Genomic DNA, 23280 nt, shown 5'->3' on the forward strand with positions numbered 1-23280 from the left:
GTCAGACTCCTTGGCTGGTTGACTGCTATCTGGAGGAATACGAGTGGGTTAGGTTTTGGTTTTGTATGGTTGGAGACCCCCTTGAGCACTTGCTAAAGGAAGTCCCTTCTATTTCCAGGGTGACTTGAACATATTTTTGAAGCAGATTTTAATTCCCCTTTATACACTTAAAGATTCTTGTGCTTTCAGATGTTGAGGATGAAGTGATGAGGGCAGCAATGTTTTGACAGAGCACCTTGTTTCTCAAGGTAACAAGCCTTACACAGTCATGTTTCTCATGCAGGTCTGCCTGTTTCTCTTACAAACTTCTAAGTCTTTTGGCCACTTTCTAGGCTTTGGGGTGATGGACCTCACGTATATGAAATTCCCTGCGTAGAGATGGCCAAAAAACTGCCTTCCCAGTGTGCAGCTACCGTGGGCATGGTTTGGGTGCCTGAGTTTAATAGGAGGGAGGAGGGGTGCGTATGTCTGCTCTGAGCTCTGGAATGCAATCAAAAAGAAGTTACAAATCTCAGCAGAAATCCCATTTTCACAAGTGACCTCAGCACTTGGCCGGAGCCGTGCGGGACTTGGTTCCAGCTCTGATGTAAGCATTTAATCTCATCCTGGAATTGCTGTGCATTAGGCACACAAAGCAGCATTACACACTTCTGTGCTTCTGCATACCTGGGCCTGAAGGCTGTGTCTAAGGAGTGTTTGGTTTTCTGAGTGTCTAAGTCACTTTTTGAGGAGGGGATGTGGGCTAGATTCAACAGGCTTACAAATCTGAATATAAATGATGATACTGAAGGCTTTTGCCCAGCTCCTGCCAAACCCTAAAGGCTCCCAGCTCCCAGAGGTGTCTTGAGTTTTTGGCCTTGAAGCTTCCCACTGCTGCCAGCCCAGGAACCACAGGAGCAGAGCATGCCCCTGCTAGCACCCTGAGCATGGGCATCTCCAGATCAGATGTGAGGATGCTGCCCTGAAGAACTTTCCCTTTTTCACCGAGTCATGAAATGACTGGGGTTGGAAGGGATCTCTATAGCTCGTTGTGTCATCTCTAGCCTAGACCTTTTGGCCTGGCATAGCTTGTGTTCTTTATTTGGAGAAATGGAGAGTTTACGCACCCCAGAGGAGCTTGTAACCAGCCTATGGAGATGGATTTGAACCACCCTTGGGTTGGGTCTCTGCCTAGGTGAGCCCTTGGAGCACCAAAAGATATTCTGGGCTGGGCTGCAAAATAAAACCTGGAGGATTATCTGCCAAAATGGGGAGAAAGACCAAAGGATACTGGGCAGAAATGAAAACTTGGGAAATTTCCTCAAATGCCTGAAATAGACTCCCCAGCTAAAAACCAATGAAACCAATGAAAAAGGTGACTCTGCCTTTGAAAGGCTGCAATTCTGCTGATAGGATCCATCTCACCTGACTTGTGAGGCAGCACCGGGGTCTCAGCATCTGCACTGAGCACTCAGACCTCATTTACCATCAATGGAGAGAAATGGCCACCTCCAGCGGGCAATTGCTCTCATCTCATGGTGGTTACCTGAAATGGGTCAGAGAAATCGCTCCAATTTCTCTTCACTTATGCAGTTAAGAGACCGACTCAAATATAGACACTTGCCTTGTGTCACCCTGACACCAGATGAGACGAATCCCTCCTGAAGTGACAACAAAACCATCTTTTCAAAGCAACGAAGGGTATGACTGGGCATGTCCCCAACCCTATGTTGATGGCACAGTGAGTGCAGGGGGTTGGAACTTTGATCTTTAAGGTCCCTTCCAACCCAAACCACTATGAATGCACACTAAAAAGTGAGGATTTCACCCAAATATATCAACCTGTGCTCTGACTACTGAGAGGATTTTGGAACATTTGAAGGGGTGATTAGGATTAATCCATTTACCTAAGTCACTTTGAGAGCCTTAGCTGTAAAACAATATTATTTATCAGCATCCTCCTGCGATGATGTGGTGTTCTGCGAGTTCTCTAAAAGAGATTTTCTTCCTCTGAAACAGCCTCTTCACACTTTCCCTGAGTGAAGTATTTTGCTACTCAGATTTGTGATTTAATAATCATAAATAATAGAGCCCTTAGTGCTATATTTTTAAATGACTGAATGGTGAGAGTCTACTTTAAGAAATTGCATGAATGCCTATCACTTGTGTGCATATAAATGTATTCAATTAGCACTCAAATCTTGAGTTATCTCCTGATGGAAGGCAAAACCTTTTGAATTCAGTCCCATGCAAGAAATACTGTGTCATTTAACTCACAAAAGGATGCCATGCACTTAACAGATAATGACTGAAGAGGATTTTGCTGTATTGCCTGCTCAGCTGCTTTTGAGGACAAAGAAAATAATTCCCCTTTTAGGATCCTATGGGGTAATGAGGAAACCCTCTTGCACCAGTCTCAAATACCACTGAGCAGGGGGAAGGAAATAGCTCAGTAGGTGAACTGGGCTGCAATTTCACTGTCATGGTCTGCCATGTACTTCCCATGTTCTGTCTGTGATGTTAAGCCAGTTGCTAACCTGTCTCTGAACCTGCCACCAGCACACAAAGATTACTCACCCTGGATACTGCACTTCAGCAAATGCAGAATTAGCCCTGGCTAAGTAATCTTGTTAGTGTGATTCAGTGTTAAATGGATCTCGATTAAATGGGCCTTTATATTGTCCCAGCTGGAGATGATAAGCCTCCACAAGGAAATGGCAGGAGACCGAAGGAAATTGCTTTACTTCAGACTGGGACGTTTAACCCCATAAAACACTTTCTGCTCCCTCTCTGCCTTTACGTTTGTCCATAGTGGCTGGGGGGGGGACAGGAAGGACTCAGGACAAGGGCTGCAGCATTTCTTCATGTTACCTGTTTGCCAGGATGAGAGCAGGGCGATGGGGATGCCTGTGAAAGATCAGGATGGCTCTGGTGGGTAAGGTGGTGATGGTGGTGTTCATCTTATGAGACTAGTAATTCCTTCATTAGCACAGTGTCTTTCTCAGACACTCACTTAAGATGCTGGGCTGCCTGAGCATCCAAGGGTCAGCAGAACGGGTGCCTCCAATAGTTCATTAATCACCAAACACCAACAGGGGAGAATCTTCAGTCTCATCTTAGAAGAAATAGATTGCTTAAGTGTGCCACTGGGACTTCTTAGGAATGGCTTAAGGTTTATCTGTGTGAGGTAGGAATCAGCACAGGGCATTGGTGTATTAGAACCTGACACTTCATTTCTCCTCACAATTAGATTTGGCAGTGTGTGTATGGTCTGGGTAGGAGGGAAATGGCATTAAAATCACCAAGGGACTTCAAATGCAGAGGAGAACAGTGGGGCCCTGGTGTGACAAGGATGGACAGCTGGGATTCTGCAGTACTGAAGTTTCCTCCCCTGCAGTGGGAACCAGCTCTGCCCTTTGAGGGCTCCTGTTGGCCTGAAGCAAGCACTGAGGGAGATGTCGTGTTGCAGGTTAAAGCAGCCAAGATTAGACAGGTAAAAAAACCAACCATCAGAAACAAAGAAAACCAGAAAAAGGCCCTCATCTGACCCCTCCTAATGGTCGTCATTAGCAAAAGGCTTCCTAGGACAGATCACAACGGTAGACATCAAACTGCCTCTCACCCCCTTCCCACCAGCATTTGCTCTCCTCCTGCCTCTGCTCTCGTCCTGCTCTGTATTAGCTAATGAATTTTCTCTGTCCATGTCTGATGTGAGTTCAAAATACGGATTATCTCCACGGAATCAGCGGCTCAAACAGGGCACGTGGAAAATCTCTGCTCTATAGCAAGTCAGATGAGCTGATATCTTTTTTCCAGACCCTTGACAGGAATATGGTAAACATGCAATTACTTGAATTTTTCCATAGATTTTTGCATTTGAGGTGGATTTACATGCTTGTGATATTTTCCAGACGTGAATCCCAGCCCTGTAAAAGCAGCCAGTTTGCGAATGGCTGCAGACGGGCAAGAAATGATATAATCTATTAGAGATTTCCTTCATTATCTCTCTAATCAAAGCTTCTATCAGCCTCCTTTGATGCGCTGCTGGAAGAAAAGATCTTCAAGTAAACTGATGCTGGAGATAATTAATGAACTCGCCATCCTCTTGCCTTACAGACAGAGACAGTGGAAGGAAGAAGAGCTGTCCTTTGCAATTACTGATCTGTGGTTTTCCATCCGAGTGCTGACAGCTTGTAGGACATGAAGTGGAAAAGGTTTTTACCAAACTTTCAGGCTTTGACCATCAATTCCTTCACTTTAAGGATATTTTCCCCTGGTCGTATTTCTCCTGCTGCTGGGTAACACTCTGATGGTGAAAAATGGGTTTAATACTTGAACAGTTATAGCTGTATGTAGTGTAGCCTGGTAATATTATCTTCTTTATGCTTTCCTTACAGCAAATACCCTCACCTCTGCTATCCTTACATTATTGTACATTAAATCCACCTTTATTAGGATTGAATAGAAAACTGAGAGTAAGAACTGGGTCAGTGGAGTAATATTGATGAAGAAGGTTGCTATAGGCATACCGTATTTTTTTTCCTAGGGGCTTGGCAGTGTGATTAGGGAATGATTTCTGTCCTAAGAACTCAGCTTTTTCATGAGAACTTCTCTTTCCAAAGATCTGGGAACCTCAAGTCATGCAAAGACATGGTTTCCCTTTCTCATGATTGAAAGGATAAGATTTAAATTCCTCTGTCACCTCAGACCAAGCCTGGGATGGCAGGAGTAGGTTTGCAGTCCAGTTTACCAGCCTCAGTCTTTTCCTTTTATAAATGATGTTCTTTTTGCTTAGCATTTTCTATCTGTCTGGTTCTTTGAGTCCTTGAAATAATTCTGAACTAGTCTAAGTCTCCTTAAATTTCCCATTTTTAGGCCTGCTCAAGAAGTTAGGTGGGAGCAAGCTTTAAACACGGAGCTGCTTGATGCGGCTCAGAGCTGATCCAAACTAACATCAGCAAAACACAGACAACAGCCCCTTCCCAAAGGAAATTCCCCAGAAATATCAAGTGGAAAGCAGAGGGGAAAGTACATAAGGAAGGCAAGGATGAGTTCAGAATGTTTTCCAGCAACATCAGGGATTTTGCTCCATGCTGTGTATTTGAGGAGTAGATTTATGACAAAGCAAAACTTCTTTGATTCGGTTCAGGTCTGGTCTCCAGAGGCTTGCACATAAATCAGTTCATACTTGTAGGAGTTACTAAAGACTAAAGAAGCCAGCAAATTGGTATTGCTAATGCAGCAGAAACTTGGACTTTTCTCTCTGGAAAAACACTGTTGTCATTGAAATGCAGCAGCCTGACAGCACCACCATTCTCATGTAAGCTCCTACAGAAAAGGAGACCAAGAAGTGCTGATGCGCACCACACCATACTTCTCATTCATGGTTTTTAGTGTATCTCCTCCTCTTCCAAGTGCTGGTGGGCGCATCATAACACAATGCTGCAGGTGGTAAATACTGTTCAATGATATCTTAGTGCTTCACTTCCTACACTGAGGGATCTCCTCTTGTCCTCTGAAGTGGATGAAAAGTTTTAACTTGCAGATGTGCCCTGCCCAAGTCAAGAACAAGCTTGGCCCAAGGAGTGATGAATGCTCCATCCCTCACAGTGTTCAAGGCCAGGCTGGACAGAGCCTTGGGTGGCATGGTCTAGTGTGAGGCATCCCTGCCCATGGCAGGGGGGTTGGAACTGAATGATCTGAAGGTCCTTTCCAACCCAAACTATTCTGTGATTCTATAATACAGGATCAGATGTTTGAAGAATATTTTTGAGTGGTTTAACTAGACAGATTTCTTACCATCTAGCCGAGTTTTTACAGCAGTTACAGTGAGTGCTGTTGCGGAACAATATTGGCAGTGGTCTACAGTCAGCAGCAGACAAGTTAGCTCTCAGCAGCTGAAGATTGTGCTGGTTTGCCTGTTGGAAGGTTCTCTTCCATAGTACACCATGTATCAGCTGTTGTCACTTATCTACCTCCCAGTGCTGCTGGGTGACAGACAGCTCTCTGGAAACAGAGACTGAAAGGGACTGATGCTTTTTGGTAAAAGTAGTCAGCTTTAGAGAATCAGAAAATCTTCCTCTTCCTGACTGTCTTCCTGGGAAAATAGGGAATGTTTTCCTCTTCAAGGCACCTGCTTGTGATGATGAACAGTTTGAAACTGCCTCTTATAAAAGGAACTCTCTCACAAGCTATAAATCCTTATTTTGGCCTATAAGTACTGGAAAGCTCCTAATGAATGTCCTTTCTCACACACTCAGTGTACACAGAACTCCTTAAAAACCAAAATCTGCTAATTAATTTTAAGCCTCTTTGTGGCAAAGCCTAAGAATCAGATTTACCAAGAGACCAAGGGGTCCATCTGGTGCAGAAAGCTCCTCACTCCCATGCCAAGGTGTTTGTTTCACGGAAAGATTTAGGCATAGATATTCCCCATTGGCAGCACTGTCAGTTGTGCTAACTACTGGGACGGTTCTCAGCATGTTGAGGGGATGCTGAAAAGGGTCCTCAGCCAGAAGCTGGGGTGGCTTTTCCTGGACTACTCCCATGCGAGGGACATAGAGTAATAGAATCAGCTTGGTTGGAAAAGACCTTTAAGCTCATCCAGTCCAACTGTTCCCCCAGCACTGCCAAGGCCATGGCACCGAGGGCCTCGTCTACACAGTGTGTGAACACTTGCAGGGACAGTGATTCCACCACATGTGTGCAGTGCCTTTTTTCCACAGGATCGCTCCCAAATAATAGGATAAAATCTGCTAGGTTTTAGAATTGGGTCAAATAAAGCATAGTGGGAGCCCAGTGAAGCTTTTTCAAGTTTTATTGTCTAGGTTCCTTAGAAACTCATTTAAATAAAGACAATTGGATGCAGCTTCGTTTTATATCACCATGAACTCTAACTGAGGGTGTCAGCACTGCACAGGAGCTCACTAGAAGTCTCTAGCTGAGAGGATATACAAGGAGGCTCCTGACATCTCTTTGGCCAGGAAACGCAGAAGCTTGATAACCAAACTTATTCAGACATAGGAACTTCATGGTCACAGAGGAGATGGATGCAGGTCACTCTGCTCCTAGGGCTAAGGCACTTATTTTTCAAACTAAAGGAAATTCAGTCAAGCAAAATGGCATCTACAATACACAGGGTTTGTCCATGGCAGAGTGCAGTGACACACATGTGTGCTCTTTACACCTCCTATCACTTTTGCAAGAGCTGTTCTCTTTCATCATCTTGATTATCCTTATTCAGTGTTTGTAATCCTGATCTTTTTTGAGGAGCACATTATATCCATGGCAATGAAAATCTGCCTGAATTCCCCAGAGGATTTGGATTGACTTTGGGGTGGAGAGAGGTGAGGAAAGCAACAGCACCAAGAAGGAGACCTACTCATTTTAACTTCATCTGTTCCTGTGTCCTAGAGAGCTAATTAAAAGAGACTAGCTTGATGGTTGGAAAAATAGAATAAATTAGGTGGAGAGAATTATGCCAGCTTTTAAGTGTGTATCACACGCAGTAGACAGTAATGAAAGTAAACATGAAATGCTTCTTTGCTCTCATTTAGCAGCATCCCATCCTTTCTAACCAAACCACTGTTTGACCAGGATTTGTTCTTTGTTTTCTTCTGTCTTCCAGCAAAGGATAAACCATCAGATAAGCCCTTACCAGAAAACAGCCTTTGAAGGAGTCAAGAGCAGGTAGGGATTTCGCTTCGGATAACATCCTTGAGGAATATTTGCTTGTATGTTTGATGATGAGCTATGCAGCTGTGCAGGACCTGACTGGGAGGAGATGGGCTGGACTGACATGGTCCATTGCTCAGCCAAAACCAAACTCAAAGCAGACACCTTGGCCTACCCTTGTGCTGACATGAAGGCTCATGCACGGGGCTGGCTGAGGGCTAGCGGAGCAGTTTGTATGACTTGGGTCACATCTAGTGACCACTTGTGACCAGCCCAGCACCATGGTGCCCACCTGCATATGAGGTGGTGGTGAGACAAGGACAGTGTGTGACCCCTAGTGCTGGTCACCAGATCGACAGCAGAGAGGTGGAAGTACTGTTACTGTTGAAGTAAGCTACTGAGATTTTCTTGTCTTCCTCTTTTTGTATGCTTTTAATGAACATACTGGGCAGGAAAGATTGGTTAATCCCACATTTGTGTGTATAAAAAGGAATGCAGCTGTGAAGCATGTAGTGTTATCTGTTTCCATGTGGTCACTTGAAGGGTTAAGCTTGCTTGAGCACCTGGGCTAGGAGAAGTCAGATGTTGTGCCACGTGTCCGTTCAAATGGTTATTTCAAATGTTTGCAATCTTGACAAGGTTTTCTTGCAAAGCTGCTATGAAATGGTGTTCATTACATGCCCCAGACAGTCTGTAGAAGCATTGAAATTGTTAAAAATCTAGATACACTGCTGAAATTCAACTGATTGTGCTCAATTTTATTTGAATTTTTAATTCCTCTCCTGCTATCTTTTCTTGGTTAGTGGTCAAGTCTGACTTTACCTTTGAAGCTCAGCCCTGTCAGACACAGCTTGCGGCTGATTGCATCTGATGGGGAAGAAAGGGGCTTTTACTGGAATCTTGTTTTTAATCTTTGTTCGTAAATTAGGACACGTTAAGGCTGTGTGGGCCACGCAGCTGGCTGTGGCTTGACCATGACGTGATGCCAAGTGAGTACCACACCAAACAGTGCTGAGCGGCAAGAAAGGGTCCGGTGGCTCTGCTGGCAAACCATATGCATGTGAACTGGGGACAGCTCTTGGGAAAAGCTATGGTAGTTCACAATGGGCATGTGTCGTGGTTTAAACCCAGTCAGGTAACTTGTTCACTCACTCCCCCCCCTTCTTGCCCTCCCCTGCTCCCGGAGGGACGGAGAGGAGAATCGAAAAGAATGCAACTCCCACGGGTTGAGATAAGAACAGTTTAGTAACTAAGGTATAACACAAATCACTACTGCTACCACCAATGATAATAATGATAAAGGAAATAACAAGGGAAGAGAATACATCATCTCACCACCAGCCGACCGATAACTCGCCCCCCAGGCCCAACCAAGCTCTGACCGATACCTCCTCCAACCCTGCAGTCTCCCAGCCCTTCCGGCTAACTCCCAGTTACATCCTGGGCATGACGTGCTGTGGTATGGAATACCTCTTTGGTCAGTTTGGGTCAGGTGTCCTGTCTCTACTTCCTCCTGGCTTCCCCTCCTCCCTGGCAGAGCATGAGGCTCACAAAGTCCTTGGCCAAACCTAAACATCACTATCAGCTCTGTTCCCAAGCTGAAAGTCAAAACACTGCACTGCACCAGCTACCAAGAAGGGGAAAAATGACTGCTACTGCTGAACCCAGGACATTATCCACCCCTTATTCCATACCATTCACGTCATGCTCAGATCCCACATTTTCAATACACCCATCACTCCACTCTTATCTCGGTGCATGGACCAGTCCCTATAAAGCTGCTGAGTCCATCTGGTCCATGATGTCAGGCTCCATCTCTTGTAACAGTCTTCCAGAGCAGGAGAGACTGTGTGCAGTGTTCACACTCGTGAATAACCTGGGCAATAGTGTCCATTGCTAAGTCCACCCCTCGATCATGAGTCCATCTCTGTGTTGCATCTCTGCTCTGATGGCCTGAAGTGCCATGGGCCCACCAGGCTTAAAATAATTCACTGTCCCCTTAAGCAGTTTCTGCAGCTTGTTGCTGGGGACTCCATACAGCTGCCTTCCATCTCCGATGCTTCCAAAGCACTGGAGGGGCCCAGTGGACTAGATACTTGCCCATACTGTCCCACACACCCTGCCACTCATGACTGTCCAGCCTTGGGGAAAACCTCTTGGTCCCCCTATATCCTCGTCTAACCCCAGACAAGACCCAAACCTGACTCTGCTTAACTTTTGAGATCAGACAAAATGGTGGTGGGTAGAACACAGTCTGTGTGTGTGCCAACATGCTGATCCCCATCACAATCAGCAGGCAGGTCCCAAGGATACTCAAAGGCCATTCAAAACCTTCAGAACTCTCAAACGATGCTGCTATACTTGTCACTGGGGCTGGTGTAGCTGCTGTACTTGTCACTGGGGCTGGTGTAGCTGCTGTGCTTGCCGGCTCTCCCACCGCCAGCTTCTCTTTTCCTGAGTCCAGCTCTTCCCCCTCTGCCTTGCTGGGAAATGCTGCGTGGTCTCCTGCATCCTCCTGGGGCTCGGCGGGCGGCTTCCAGGAAACGCTCTCGGCCGTCGCGGGGCTCGGCTCGGCCGCGGGGCTCGGCTCCTCCGCGGGGCTCGGCTCGGCCGCGGGGCTCGGCTCTTCCGCGGGGCTCGGCTCCTCCGCCGCCTTCTCCCGCTGCTCGGCAGCCCCTTCCTTCTGCTCCTCGACCGCCCCGACCTCCTCCACTGGCAGCCGTCCCCTCGCGGCCTCCGGCCCCGCTCCTGCCGCCGCTTGGTCCCCGGGGCCGCTCTCCCGGGCCGCTTCGGCTGCCGCCGGCTCCCGAAGCCGCTCCCCCTCGGCTCCCCGCAGCCTCACGAAGATGGAGAGTAGGGTGAGGGCCAGGACGGTGAAGAGCAGCCGGACGGCCACGTACAAGTCCAAGGCCACGTCCGTCCCGCCCTGCTGCTGGAGCCCGCCCGTATTACAAGCCATTGCCATAAAGCACAGTGAGACAAGAACCTTAGCCCAGGCCCCATACTTGATAAACACTATCACAGCAAATACCGGCTCTACGTAAGTTACAACATTCTGAAGCTGTGAGATCAAGCAAAACAACTCTGAGAGCCAATAAATCAGCATTGTGACGAGTGACTATTAATCCGGTCAGATCTGTCGTTATCTCAACCCTTCGTGCCCCACGTTGGGCGCCAAAAAGAACTGTTGTGGTTTAAACCCAGTCAGGTAACTTGTTCACTCACTCCCCCCCCCTTCTTGCCCTCCCCCTGCTCCCGGAGGGACGGAGAGGAGAATCGAAAAGAATGCAACTCCCACGGGTTGAGATAAGAACAGTTTAGTAACTAAGGTATAACACAAATCACTACTGCTACCACCAATGATAATAATGATAAAGGAAATAACAAGGGAAGAGAATACATCATCTCACCACCAGCCGACCGATAACTCGCCCCCCAGGCCCAACCAAGCTCTGACCGATACCTCCTCCAACCCTGCAGTCTCCCAGCCCTTCCGGCTAACTCCCAGTTACATCCTGGGCATGACGTGCTGTGGTATGGAATACCTCTTTGGTCAGTTTGGGTCAGGTGTCCTGTCTCTACTTCCTCCTGGCTTCCCCTCCTCCCTGGCAGAGCATGAGGCTCACAAAGTCCTTGGCCAAACCTAAACATCACTATCAGCTCTGTTCCCAAGCTGAAAGTCAAAACACTGCACTGCACCAGCTACCAAGAAGGGGAAAAATGACTGCTACTGCTGAACCCAGGACAGCATGGAAGTGGGCTAAAACCATTTGTTATAGGTTGCCTGCATTTCAGAGCTGGTTCAAACTTCACTGCCTTTCTTTCTGAGACAAGGTTAGGAGAGCAAAAATCATCGTGGGCTTGCTTAATGTAGATGTTAACTTGCTCTACCCATATTTCAAGTCATCCATATATGATGCAAACATGCTTTGGGCAATGCTGAGCTAAACAGCTGGTTGAAAGAGCATTTTAGCTTCAGCTGGGTGCCAGGTTATCACATCCTTGTTTCTTCAGGGTGTGGGGAGGGCAAGCACGGGTCTGCCTGCAAGTGCTGTGCCAGAGGTCCTGGGGTGATGGGCTGGAGATCAGTAGTTCTGCAGGAGCCCAGCTGGAGAGCAACAACTTGTCTCTTTCCCGCAGCATCATGAGCTGTGTTCCTCTGGGGTCTGAGGCAGGAATCTTGCTGCCCTGGATTAGATTGCTCTGTTGGATTTTCATGGCTGTGCACAATCCTGTACTTCATTAGCTGAAGGCTTGCTCAGTTACACTGAAGCTGTGCTCTTGTCAGTGGGACGTGCCTACTGGTGCCAGGCCCTGGCAGAAGGGCAGATCAGTTTCTGATGTGTTTGTATTTACATGTGTGTGCCATTGCTTGGCAGATTTAGTGGTAGTGGCAGCTGTAGTCACTTGATATAACTGAAAGATTATATCAGGTGCCTTTTCCCTGCTATAACCCCAGGAGCTTTGTGCTTCTGGGCATCCTGTGGGGTACAGGAGCTGATACTGGGAGCTGCCAGAGCTGAAGCCCTGGAGAGCAGCGCAGACCTTTCTGAAGGGCTGGGTGGCACAAGGGGCACTTGCACAGACAGGCTCCTTTTGGGACACGTTTTAGAGCACCCATTTACATACTGTTTTCAGGGCAGACTTGACTATAGGTCATTTAAGGGCAGCTGTCGCAGGGATAGCCAGATTGCCTTGGCTGTCTTTAAAGGGTTTATCCCAAGAGGCAGCTGTCCTGGTTGAAATCCAGCCAACAGCCAGGTAGGATCCAGTCTTCCCCTGCCATACCCAGGAGCTCACAAACCCTGACTTGAAGCCTGCTGAAACATTTGCATCAGCTATCGGGGATGTCGCTGGGTTATGGGCTGGTGCTCGTCTCTGCTCTGTCCCTCCCATCTTCCTCCCCATCCAGGCAGGAGCCAGGAGCAGGGTGTGAAACTCCAGATCTCCTTCCAGGAGGGCAGTGCTGAGTTCTTGAGAGCTCTTCCTCCTGGAACAGATTAGAATATGCTGAGCTATGAAGACTTGTCTTAATTAATGCTTTAGAAGGTTACAGCTAGATCTGGGGAAATAATCAATAGTGAATCATCTACTCGGCAGCTTCAGCTCTTTTCTGTGGGTGAGTTATCTGTAAGCAGCTTGCAGTTCGCTCCATTCATTCATTATTTACAATTATTTCCCAAATAATTCCTTCCAATTGCTTTTGGTCTGCAGCTTGTTTGCAAGCAGCGAGTGGAGAGTGCCTGGGACTCGCTAGGCAAGCTGTGATCATTAGTTCTTGGTGGGATGAGCAGGTTATGTGGCCTCATGCTGGGTCTGTGAGTGGAGCGGCCCAGCTCTTCCCATCCTCTTTAATGAACTCAAAATAGCTTTGGGCAAACATTCCCTTCCTCCTTGTGCAGCATCCCTACTCACTGCCTCCTCAGTCAAGTCCTTCACTAGGAGACTCGTTGGGCTGAGACATGGATTTGGAGTCCATCTGTTTGGGTTTTTCCTGAACGGATCCTTGTTTGCTCTATTGCCAATATCAGTAGCAGGAGCTTCAAAATCAACATGTCTAAACGGCTGCTGGTGATTTCACTGTAATGAGAGTGCTTGGGCCACCAGTGCAACTGCATTGAAAACACCAGAGGCCATCTGGGACCCCATTAAACCTTGCTGGTGTCCTTGACTGCAGTGGATTGGTCTCTGCACCCAAAGACCTCATTTACAGGTCCCACTGTGCCCAAAGTGGCTGTGACCCTGGAAGAAAATCACCAGCAGTTCACTACTCTTGCCATGTCCGTGGCTTGCAATGTGCCTTCCCCTGTTAGAATCACTGCACCATCACAGCTCCAACAAGGCTGGGGCAGTTTTGATGATTGAAAGGATTTCTGCTTGATAAGAACTGGAGTGAAACTCATTTCAGGTAGCAGCCAAACAGCTGCTGGATGGTACACAGTTTCATTACTGCTGCCACGAACTGGATTGTTTTAAGCAGAGGACATAAATAGGCTCTGACATAGATCAAAGAAAACACCAGCTGCAGGTCAGCTGCACTCTGGGGATTCATTTCTGTGTTATCTGCTGAGAAACCAGGCAAGAGGAGTCTCTGCTGTTCCGCATTACACGGGCAGGGTGTCTCAGGGCTGCAGTAGGAAGGACTGCCCCATGCTGAAGGGTTTTGGTGGATCACTTCCCCTTCCAGCACTGTCATAGCCCCTATAAGACAGATCTTCAGATGCAGTTGTAAAAGATGAGAGCTGGCAATCGGACCAAGGTGTCTCCTGGCAGTGCCATTCCAGGAGGCAACCAGTGCTGCACAGGAATCCAGCCAAATTTCTCTTAGAGTGAAGTGAATGGGAGCCTTGATCGTCTGAATCGATAACTGAATTGAAAGGGAATTGTCATCTGTCACCCCATGGAACATGGGGGCAAGGCCAGGTTGGACACAGGGGCTTTGAGCAACCTGCTGTAGTGGAAGGTGCCCCTGCCATGTCATGGGGTTGGAACTGGATGAGCTTTAGGTTCTCTTCCATTCTATGAGTCCCTGATAACTGCCACCATCCCTGGGATTGCCTCTAGGAAGGGTCTTTCACCCCTCCATTCGGAAGCCACCACTCACCCCTTCTCACTGCCACACCAGTGCTTTGCTGGGGCTGGGCATCACCTCTGCTGCAGGTGCTGATGCAGGGAATTTAGGGAGGTGACAGAAGGGGTTTCACTATATAGAATGATGTAGTCCACAAGCAGATAGAGATCACTCCAGTTGTCATTTCTGTGGAAGAAAGACAGAAGGAGGAGAAAGGAATGCTGCCTTAAAAATGGACAAATCCTGATCTCAGTGGCAAGGTGAGCCCAGCACAAAAAGCCACTGAGCCCTTGAATGGTGCTGCCTGCAAGCTGGGAAGCATCCCTCAGCCTGTGATGGTGTTCCAGGGCTGCAAATCCAGTCTGCTGGTGCAGCAAATGCTCCCAGCTTTATGCCTCCATTTGTCCAACACTGAGACTCAAGCAAAATGGAATCAGCCCCTTGGCCTGCCCTGCTCCAAGTCCCTGCAGCAGCTGCGCTCCACCACCCTGATGCTGCGCAAGCAGGGGGAGAGGGTTGGGGTTTTTTTTCTCTCCTTAAGTCAAAATCAATGATGATGACAGAGTTATAAGGTGAGCGATGGGAAAGAAGAAGAAAGCACCCGACGTCAAATTTGATGCAGGAGGCAGTTAGAGGAACCTATTACTAGTTCTGTTGCCTTAGGGTATGTTGGTGGGTACATAGGAGAGTGTAATGTCAGCGAAATGGGAGAGCAGTCTCTTTCTCCTTGAACCCTTATCATTAATGTGGAAGGCATACATTGTCAGCTATTAGTCTGGAGGGGAGGGAGAATAGCATGTGAGATGTCTTAGTTTGGAAATGGAGTCTGACTCGACATCATCTGGTGTGTGAAGGATGGAGGGTTATTGTAATTGTTGTTGTTGCTGCTGTGATTATTATGAGTATTACAGCATTTGGGAGAAAATGGGGCTCTGAGGCTCTCCTGCCTGTCATTGCAGCTTTTGAGGAGTAAAGACTGAAAAGCACAGTGTAGTGAATGCTCTGGGTGATTGGAGCCTGATTTCAAAGCGTGATGGTGGAGTCAACCACAGGGGTGCTCTGTGTGACCAGGGAGGAACAGGTCCGTGTCCCACACCCAGCAGGCACACTGGATGTTGCCGAGGAGACATGGGTTGTTGTGGGAGAGTCTTTGCAAGAGACATCCAATAAAATACAAGAAACTGGTCTTAATTATTCCTACTGCTGCTGTAATCATTGGTGGAGAATGAGGAGCTGCACGCTGTGATGCAGGGAAGATCTGCAGGCACAGGTTTAGGGTCTGAAGTTTGCATGACTGCCATGCTGGAAACAGCATCAGTCTGTCTGCTTTACACCTCAGCAGCAGCTTTTGTCCAGAGGCACCAAATATTTTGTGCAACCTCCGTTGAATCCATTTCCAAATGCCAAGGCTCCTGTGTCTGCAGGTACAGTCACTCTGCCCCACCATGCCTCCCTGTCTCTGACTTACCCGTTAATACAGTTTCTCTCATTTAGGAAATGTAAATAATTCCTTGGGCTCTGTTAATCCCAAGATTACATGGGTAATTCCTGTTTGCATTAAAAGGAGGATCTCTCTCAAACTCCCTGCATGTGAATGAGCAGCACACGGGCTCCTGCACCGAGCCCAAGCGCATCGCTGGCGCAGACGCTTCCCTCCTCCAGCGCTGGCTGCGTTGAGGGGAGGATCTGAAAGGAAACACAGAATTAGATCTTTTGCCTCAGGACGTTCATTTTTTGCATGCACATTGCAAATGATGTCTATTATTAATCCCAGCCATTAGTCCTTTCCTTCTCTCTCTGCCTTTGCCATAGCAGCTTTCAGAGCCGCCTCACAGGTGTTGCTGCAGCAACATGGGGAGATGGAGGACCTGATCCTGCACCATGAGGTGGGAGAAAACCAGGTTATGAGCAAGGAAAGCAAATCCATCCTCTCTGTGCCTTTTCCTCCTGGCATATGACATGTAGAGACTCCCTAGAATCCCAGATTTTTGGTTCCTATGATGCTGCATTGTTAGCAAGCCTTTTATTCCCACACCTCATCTGAATGGGTGAAGACAAGGGTGTCTGCAGCTCCCCTCCAGCCCAAATCCAAAAGCCAGGGGAGATGCCAAAACCTGCCCAGGGCACTGTGGTCACCTGGCAGTGACAGGGCAGAGCGGAGGACTTGGCTCCCTGCATTGTGCCGCCTTCCTGCCGCTCGTGCCTGAGCCTCCCACTGCTGCTCACAGGGGAAAATAATTAATTAAGCCAATTAATGAAGATAAATTGGAGCAGCAGCTTTGGAAAAACACCATCGGTCAACAGCAAAGCGTTCCCTGGGGCAGGCTGCAGAGGCAGTGACTCTCCTGCCACCGCCTTTCCTTGCCATGGCCTCAGAGGGTCAGCTGGGAGCCCGGAGCCCTAAGTGAGCATGTGTTGTGTTAGGAGATGGGTAGGTCTAAGGTAATAATGAAATAAAAGGAAAAGAAAAAAGTGCCTAAAATACCCTGAAAAGCTGTACACATCCTGGTACAGCCCCTTTTGCTCAGCACTGAGTCAGGTCAGCATCAGAGCATGGTGTGGATGCTGCTGCAGTGGCATCAGACCTCCAGCCTCAGGGGCTGTCACTCAGCTCCTTCATTAGGAGGGGAAAAAAGGGCTCGGGAGCCTTTGCTTCCCACAGTGGTTTTATTTCAAAGCTCTTTCACTTTTGCATGTGGGTTGCTGAATGAAAAGAAGCCCCAAATTCTCAATTTTGGGAGTGATTTGGTAGCCATAAAGAGCAGGAATCCAATTGGGCTTGGGGAGATTTGGGACTGTTCTTGAGGCTGGGTTGAGAGCAAAGTGGGAGAGCAAGAAAAACATTTATGGCGCTTGTGAAACCTGTATGCTGTTGGTATCTGCTGGAGAAAATAAAGGAGACAAAAAGCAGTTAGCTGAGCAGCAAGGTTGGCTTTCTTGTATCACTCCAAAAACATAGGGCTGATATTTATTTCATTAGAGTAAGCCTTTCTGTCGCTGGTAAATGAATTCCAAGAAGTGAGAGGAACCCCAGGATCAGGGACTTTACTTCATTTGGGATTGTGTGCAGCTAATATTCTGGTTAAATAAATACATTTTACTAATTGGATTACTCAGCCACTGTAATATACTGCTGGATTTGCAACACGATGCTAATAAATTGTGTGAAGAACTTAATCACGTTAGCTTCCAAAAAGCTTGTAAGAGATGAAATTAAAAAATAAGTAGAAGTTGACATCTATTGCATTTCATAGTGTCTTCATTTCCCTCATCCTTCTTAGAGTTCTCCTAACCGCAGTGTGGCTGATGGGGATTTTTTCTTTCTTAATCTGCCTGTGATTAGGGAGGGCAGAGCATTAGAACAGGGCCTGTGGGATGGTGGCACCCGGTCTGTGTTTGTCTCTTCTCATGATGATTCATATCGAGGTAGAGGGAGCATTCTGGTGTGGATGGTCTCAAGGAACAAAGGATGGGACAAGAGGAAACGGCCTCAAGCTGCACCAGGGCAGGTTTGGATGGAGTTGAGGAACAATTCCTGCCCCAGAGGGTGCTCAGGCATTGGAACAGGGCAGGGCTGCAGTCACCGTCCCTGCAAGTGCTCACACAGCGTGGAGACGAGGTCTCAGTGCCATGGGTTAGGGGTGGCCTTGGCAGGGCTGGGGTAAGGGTTGGACTGGATGAGCTTAAAGGGCTTTTCCAAGCTCACTGATTCTGTGATTCTGGAGGCAAAGTTGCTGTGGTTTATTTTCTCAGATGCATGCAGAGGGAGGTGAGGCTGGCGAGAAGGCAGAGCACAGAATGCTCTGGAAACTCAGAAAAGCTGATGCTGAGGATGGGGCCTGATGCTGGGGGAGAGGGATGTATCCCCAAGCTGGGTGCTTCACCCAGCGCATCCCGTGGGTCAGTGCATTGGTACAAGTGGCCACTCAGCACAGCGGAGGTGTTGAATGGCAGCGTGGGACCAGGTGTGCTGTGCATCCAGGCTCCTCCTCATCAGCTCAGTGATGGGGCATGGAACACTGCCACCACGATCCATCATTACTGAAACACCACTTCCTTCACACAGCTAACCAATTCACCTGCAGGTTTCCACCACAAAGAGAAAATGGAAGAATTGCTTTTCTTTCCCTTTTTTTATTCTTCTTTGATAGAAACATTCAGTGAGGGAAGGAATTATTCCCCCTTTCCAGGAATTGGTGACAAATGGCCTCCTAAAACCAGATAACTTGTGGCCCCATCAATAGAATAACAGCATGGGTTATAGAGAGAGCTCAAGATTATTATTTAAGCTGCACCCGGCTGTCAATAGGGTCTGCTCCTTACTGAGAAATAAATGCTAGGCAAAGGGAGTTCTGTGGCTTGAGCCAAGGGGTCAGGGAGGCTGCTGCCTGATGGAGTCAGCTCTGAGGATCTGGCTAGGACAGCCTGCTTCCCTCTCACACAGGTCAAGTGCAGTGCTAACAGCCACAGTGTTATACCTGGCGTAAGGATGCTTACTCCTAACTCAAATTATACCCCAGCTCCTTCCCTGATGGGTTCCCTCTGCTGTGTATGGACCTGTCAAAGCCCCCTGTGTGTACAAGGTTTGCTGTGATACCAGTTCATGTGGGCTAAATAACAGCACCTCCGTATAAAGGAAATAATGCTGTGTGTCTTTGCAAATAGCTACTCAAGCCCTAGGAGCTAAGGGGTTAAAGTAGCCCTTCCCTTGCTCACAAGCTGCCTGTTTGGACTCCCCTAAATATTTCTTGTGTATTTGATGCATCAAATGGTGATAATTGTTGTATCAAAGAGGCATGTAGGGGAATAATTTGCCTGTCTGAAATGCTGTGAGAGGTTCAGATGAAACACTTGGCTGCTGTGATTGGCACTAAAAAGAAGGAATTGCCAATCCTTGTTACAGAGTTGGTTCCCCATAAAGGTTTAGACATGTGGCTTGGTGTGTGTGCATTGGTAACCAGAGATTCTGCCCCCCATTCCTTTGGTGAACACCCTGGTTTTCAGTGTGATGCGCAAGGTGAAGGGGAGATAGCAATAGTCACACAAAGGCAGGAGCCAGCTCCTGGTCCCAGCTGCGTTTCAGAGTCAAACCCGTAACACGCAGATCAAGCAAAGTGTCTGGGAATAGCTGGGATGCAGGAATCCAAGCAGCAAAGTCCAGCCTGGCATCCACAGTTGGTACTTACAGACCCTGAGCCCTTGGCTGTGCAGCGCTATACACAGAGCAGCTAAATCCCTGCACTGCTGTGCCTGCCCTGTCCCCCTCCCATTTAGATCTTCTCCAGATCCAAGTCTCCTTAGTTTTTTAATTCCCCATGTACAAGAAGCATTGTCTGCGTGAGGCCTCACCCTGCACTTACTTGTATTTTCACTCACAGCAGGATTTCAAAACAACAAACCAGTCCCTGAAACGGCAGCAGCTTCCCCATAACCTGAGCCTCATTGAAATACTAATAACTAGGTTTTGATGCAGCTTTGTGGGTATTAATGCAAATGTTTTTCTGACTCTCCAGGTTTAATAGCAACAGCTTATACAACTCTAATTAGCATAACAAAATTCAGTGATGAGGAGTAAAACGCTTGTCTTGTTTGATGTTGCTTGGTAATTAGCAAGAATAATGATCTCTGCAGCAGTTCCTGGTTCTTGGCTCACAGGAGATGGCAGAGAGCACTCTCAGTTACCTCTGGTCTTGTGGGGAGGATGTAGCTGATGGGAACTACACGTGCTCCATGTGCCTTGAGAGCCAGACAGGCTCACACCGAGCACAGACACAGTCCAAGGGCTCAGGGAGGTTGCCCTGTGTCTTGGTCCATGAGGAGTTGTATGATGAGGTGTTGAGTGGGCACACGAGCTCTGCATAGGTACCCAGTGGCTGCCCTGCCTTTTGGATAGAGAGAGGCAGCAATCGTGCAGAGCTTGGCTATGGCTTTTGGTTTAGAGATTGGATCTTTATGTGTTTGAGATGCTACGTTTTCCCTTCTGCATGCAACTGAGGCAGTTTCCTTGTCCTGTTGCAAATACTGGAGACTGGGACTCCCTGAAGCAGGTCTGTGGAGGGGGGAGGAAATGTCTACCCTGCAGTACCCTCTGCACAAGAAGCAAAGCTGGTGTTGCTGCACAGCCCATGTTTGCTCATCCCGGCAGCAGTAAGCAGCATTCATCCCAAAAGAAACCTCTTCTCTATGCCTTTGCCTGGGCGTTCAACCCAACAGCAACGTGACCTGTGTGTGCTCGGGTTTGGGACAGGAGGAGTTAAAGGTCAAAAGGAAAGAGGCTGTTGCTGGCATGGCAGACAGTGGAGTCTCCCAGGTTGCAGCCCTGCCTGCTTAGCTTGTGTTTACAGACACAGGGCTCTGGGTCACCTATAGTATTTCTCCCTAGGTATGAACCCTTCTACTTGTGTCTATGGGGAAGGGCAGGCTCTGTCTGGCCACAAAGCCCCCTTCATGCCCCTTTTGCATAAGAGGGGAAGCATTAGAAGCTTTCATGGCCATTGTGCAGCCCCTTGGTACCCACAGCTTCATCACCCACTGCAGGAGAGCTGTGGTATGGTCTGTGCCACGAACCTCTGCGGAACTCTCTCAGAGGTTCCTCTCCTTGCCCGTGCCATTCAATGTGTTATGAGTTAGGGTCTTCCCATTAGGCTGGGTGCATGAAGCCCTTGTGCTATCCACACCCTGTACCTTTGTCTCCTGCCACCTCCTGCCCGATAGCCCATCACCATCCCCTCCTTCCAAAAGCTTTGACTGTATTAACAGCCATAAAGTAAACCAGCCAGGGCAGTAAATTTTGAACTAGTGGAAAGAACCTCTCCTTTTATGTGCTGTGTAGTTGGCTTTATGGAGGGCAGTGCTGAAGGCCCTCGTTGAGATAAACATCCTGACTGAGTTTTTAAAAGGACTAAATAACGTTGGCCATTTGTGGGATGTAAGATGACAAACTGAGAAGTTAAACTACCTGCTATGGAGCATCAGCTGGATTTCGGTGGCAATCTGGAAGCAATCTCTGACTGTGCAGGCAGCTCCCAGGCAGGGGCTTGGCCAGCACAGCACAGGGGAGAGCTGCCTTGTTTCTTAAGTACCAGAGCTCAGATACAGCAGCAGACATGGCAGTAGCCTGATCCAATACAGCAAATCCTTTGTTTCCTGGCTAAGAAAGCTAATTTTGCAAAGCAAAAGCCTGACTGATGTATAGTGTGTGAGTGCCTCTAGTCTGTGGTGCTCCTGGGAGAGAGAAACTGTCATCTGAGGAACAGGACAGATGCAACCAGGGCTACTCAATTGTGTTTCCTCCTTCCCTCCACCCTCCCAGTGTTTCTGAAATGGCTCCTACCATGAGACACCCCGAGACAAGATGCACTCATTCATATTAATAACGTTTGAGTATCTGCATGGGTAAGGTGGCTCAGAGAGAGGCATTCATGATGAGAAGAATAATTTGGTCCAGCCAGTCTTTGCAAACCACTCTGGGGAAAAGCTTTCCCAGCCTGGGCGCAGTGGGAAGCTTTGGCTGTGCTGTTCGCATAAGAAAGCACAAGCTGAGCTGACAAGCTGTGAATGCCAGCCTGGAATGTCCCCTCTATTCCCTCCATCAGGCAGCTCCTCCCTGCCCAGAGCCAGCTCCTCGCACCAGGGCTGACCCCTACCGGGCTGGGGACGTGTGGGACCCTCAGGGACATCTGGGGTTACCCTTTTCCAAGTGATGGAGAAATCCCTGTGTAGCAATTGTTCCCAATGAGGTGGCTACCCCCTGAACCCAGGGCTGTGCTGCTGGAGTGCTCCAGCCCCTGTCTCACAGCCAACGGGGGAAGCTCCCAGCTCCAGGAGGTGCTTGAAAGGCACTGAGCTCCCATCTCCTCCCATAGCATTTTCCAGAGTCTCCTACAGAGGAAATTCCTCCAAAGTGAGATCATGTCCTCTTCTCCAAGGGAGGTCAGATCTGCTGTGGAGCTGGGAGCTGGTAGGGGGGGAGAGACCCTGCCTGCATCCTCTGGATTCCCACTGACCCCACTCGTCAAGGTGTGATGGCATCCCTGCACTTTTCATAGGGATACTTGTGGGTTAGCAGAGATTCATCACACAGAGGTGGTGAACTGCATTGCTGCTTGTCCTGCTTTAGTGGTTGCTTTGGTGATTCTTCATGTTTGCGGCCTGCTGAAGGATAACAGCATCCTTCAGTGAGCGCAGCCCCTTTCCTTGTACCCAGCCCTTGCCCAAGGCGAGGTGTTCGGGGATGCCTAAAGTGAAATCTAACCTGATGCAATGACCCTTACACTGGATCTCACTACGCAAATGTTTGTTTCATGCAGGGGTTTTATTTGCTGTAGATAATAATAAGCAATAACAAGATCTTGTGCTTTTTAGTGCAGAGTGTAACCCTGAATTGCAGCTAAACCTCAGGTTCATCAGCAGAGTTCAGTATTAGCAGCAAAAAGACCCTGAGATGCAGATGCACAGAGCATGGTGCAGCCAGACAATGAATACTCATGCAAATGTGGGTAGATCTGTTTCAGCACAGTGAAAAAATTCCTCTTGTGTTGTGTATCAGCAGAAGATGGCAAACATCCAGAAAGTTCCCACTTTCTGTGGGGTTTCCAGAGGGTTACAGATTGCAGGCCTTTGCTGCTTCTCCACATTTCAGCCAAGCTTCCCGAGCTGCAAGGTAGGTTTGTGGTCTGGCTCATAGCATCGGTGTTTGTGGGTTTCAGCAAGTCTGGAGGACTATGCAAGTTGTGGATGCAACTATAACAAGTCATGGCAAGGTGTGTGGGGTCTGCGTTGGTGGTGAAGGTCGGACTTGGTTTTGAGCTGAAATGATTCTGCTGGTGCACAGAGGGGTCTCTTCCATGTGATGAGCAAATCTGTCCTTCGGCAGGGACTTGTGTGTTTTAAATGCAGCTCTTAAACAAGTCAATGTCTTGCCTGTGGACTCATCTAAGCTTTCAAGCAGGACATCTCCAAGATGCCGGTCTCCATCCTTGAATGGGGTCAGGTTTCTCTGCAGCTGGTCAACCAGCTTCCAACATCCTGTTGCTAAACACTGCCAGGTAGGAAAG

The 23280-nt window shown here is 48.1% G+C and overlaps 1 protein-coding gene across 10 annotated transcripts in view; it reads left to right on the forward strand.

Annotated features, from left to right (window-relative positions):
- TNRC6C (trinucleotide repeat containing adaptor 6C) overlaps nt 1-23280 on the forward strand; it is a 322096-nt gene that overhangs the window by 108956 nt on the left and 189860 nt on the right. For all 10 annotated transcript variants that reach the window (XM_062639898.1, XM_062639893.1, XM_062639902.1 and 7 more), the window contains exon 4: nt 7607-7668. In XM_062639898.1, coding sequence (XP_062495882.1) covers nt 7607-7668 — 62 coding nt within the window. The remainder of the gene's footprint in view (nt 1-7606; nt 7669-23280) is intronic.

The sequence above is a fragment of the Pezoporus occidentalis genome, unplaced genomic scaffold, assembly GCF_034315485.1.
Source record: "Pezoporus occidentalis ecotype Australia unplaced genomic scaffold, CSIRO_AGI_Poc_V1 ctg62, whole genome shotgun sequence".
Classification (NCBI taxonomy): Eukaryota; Metazoa; Chordata; class Aves; order Psittaciformes; family Psittacidae; genus Pezoporus; species Pezoporus occidentalis.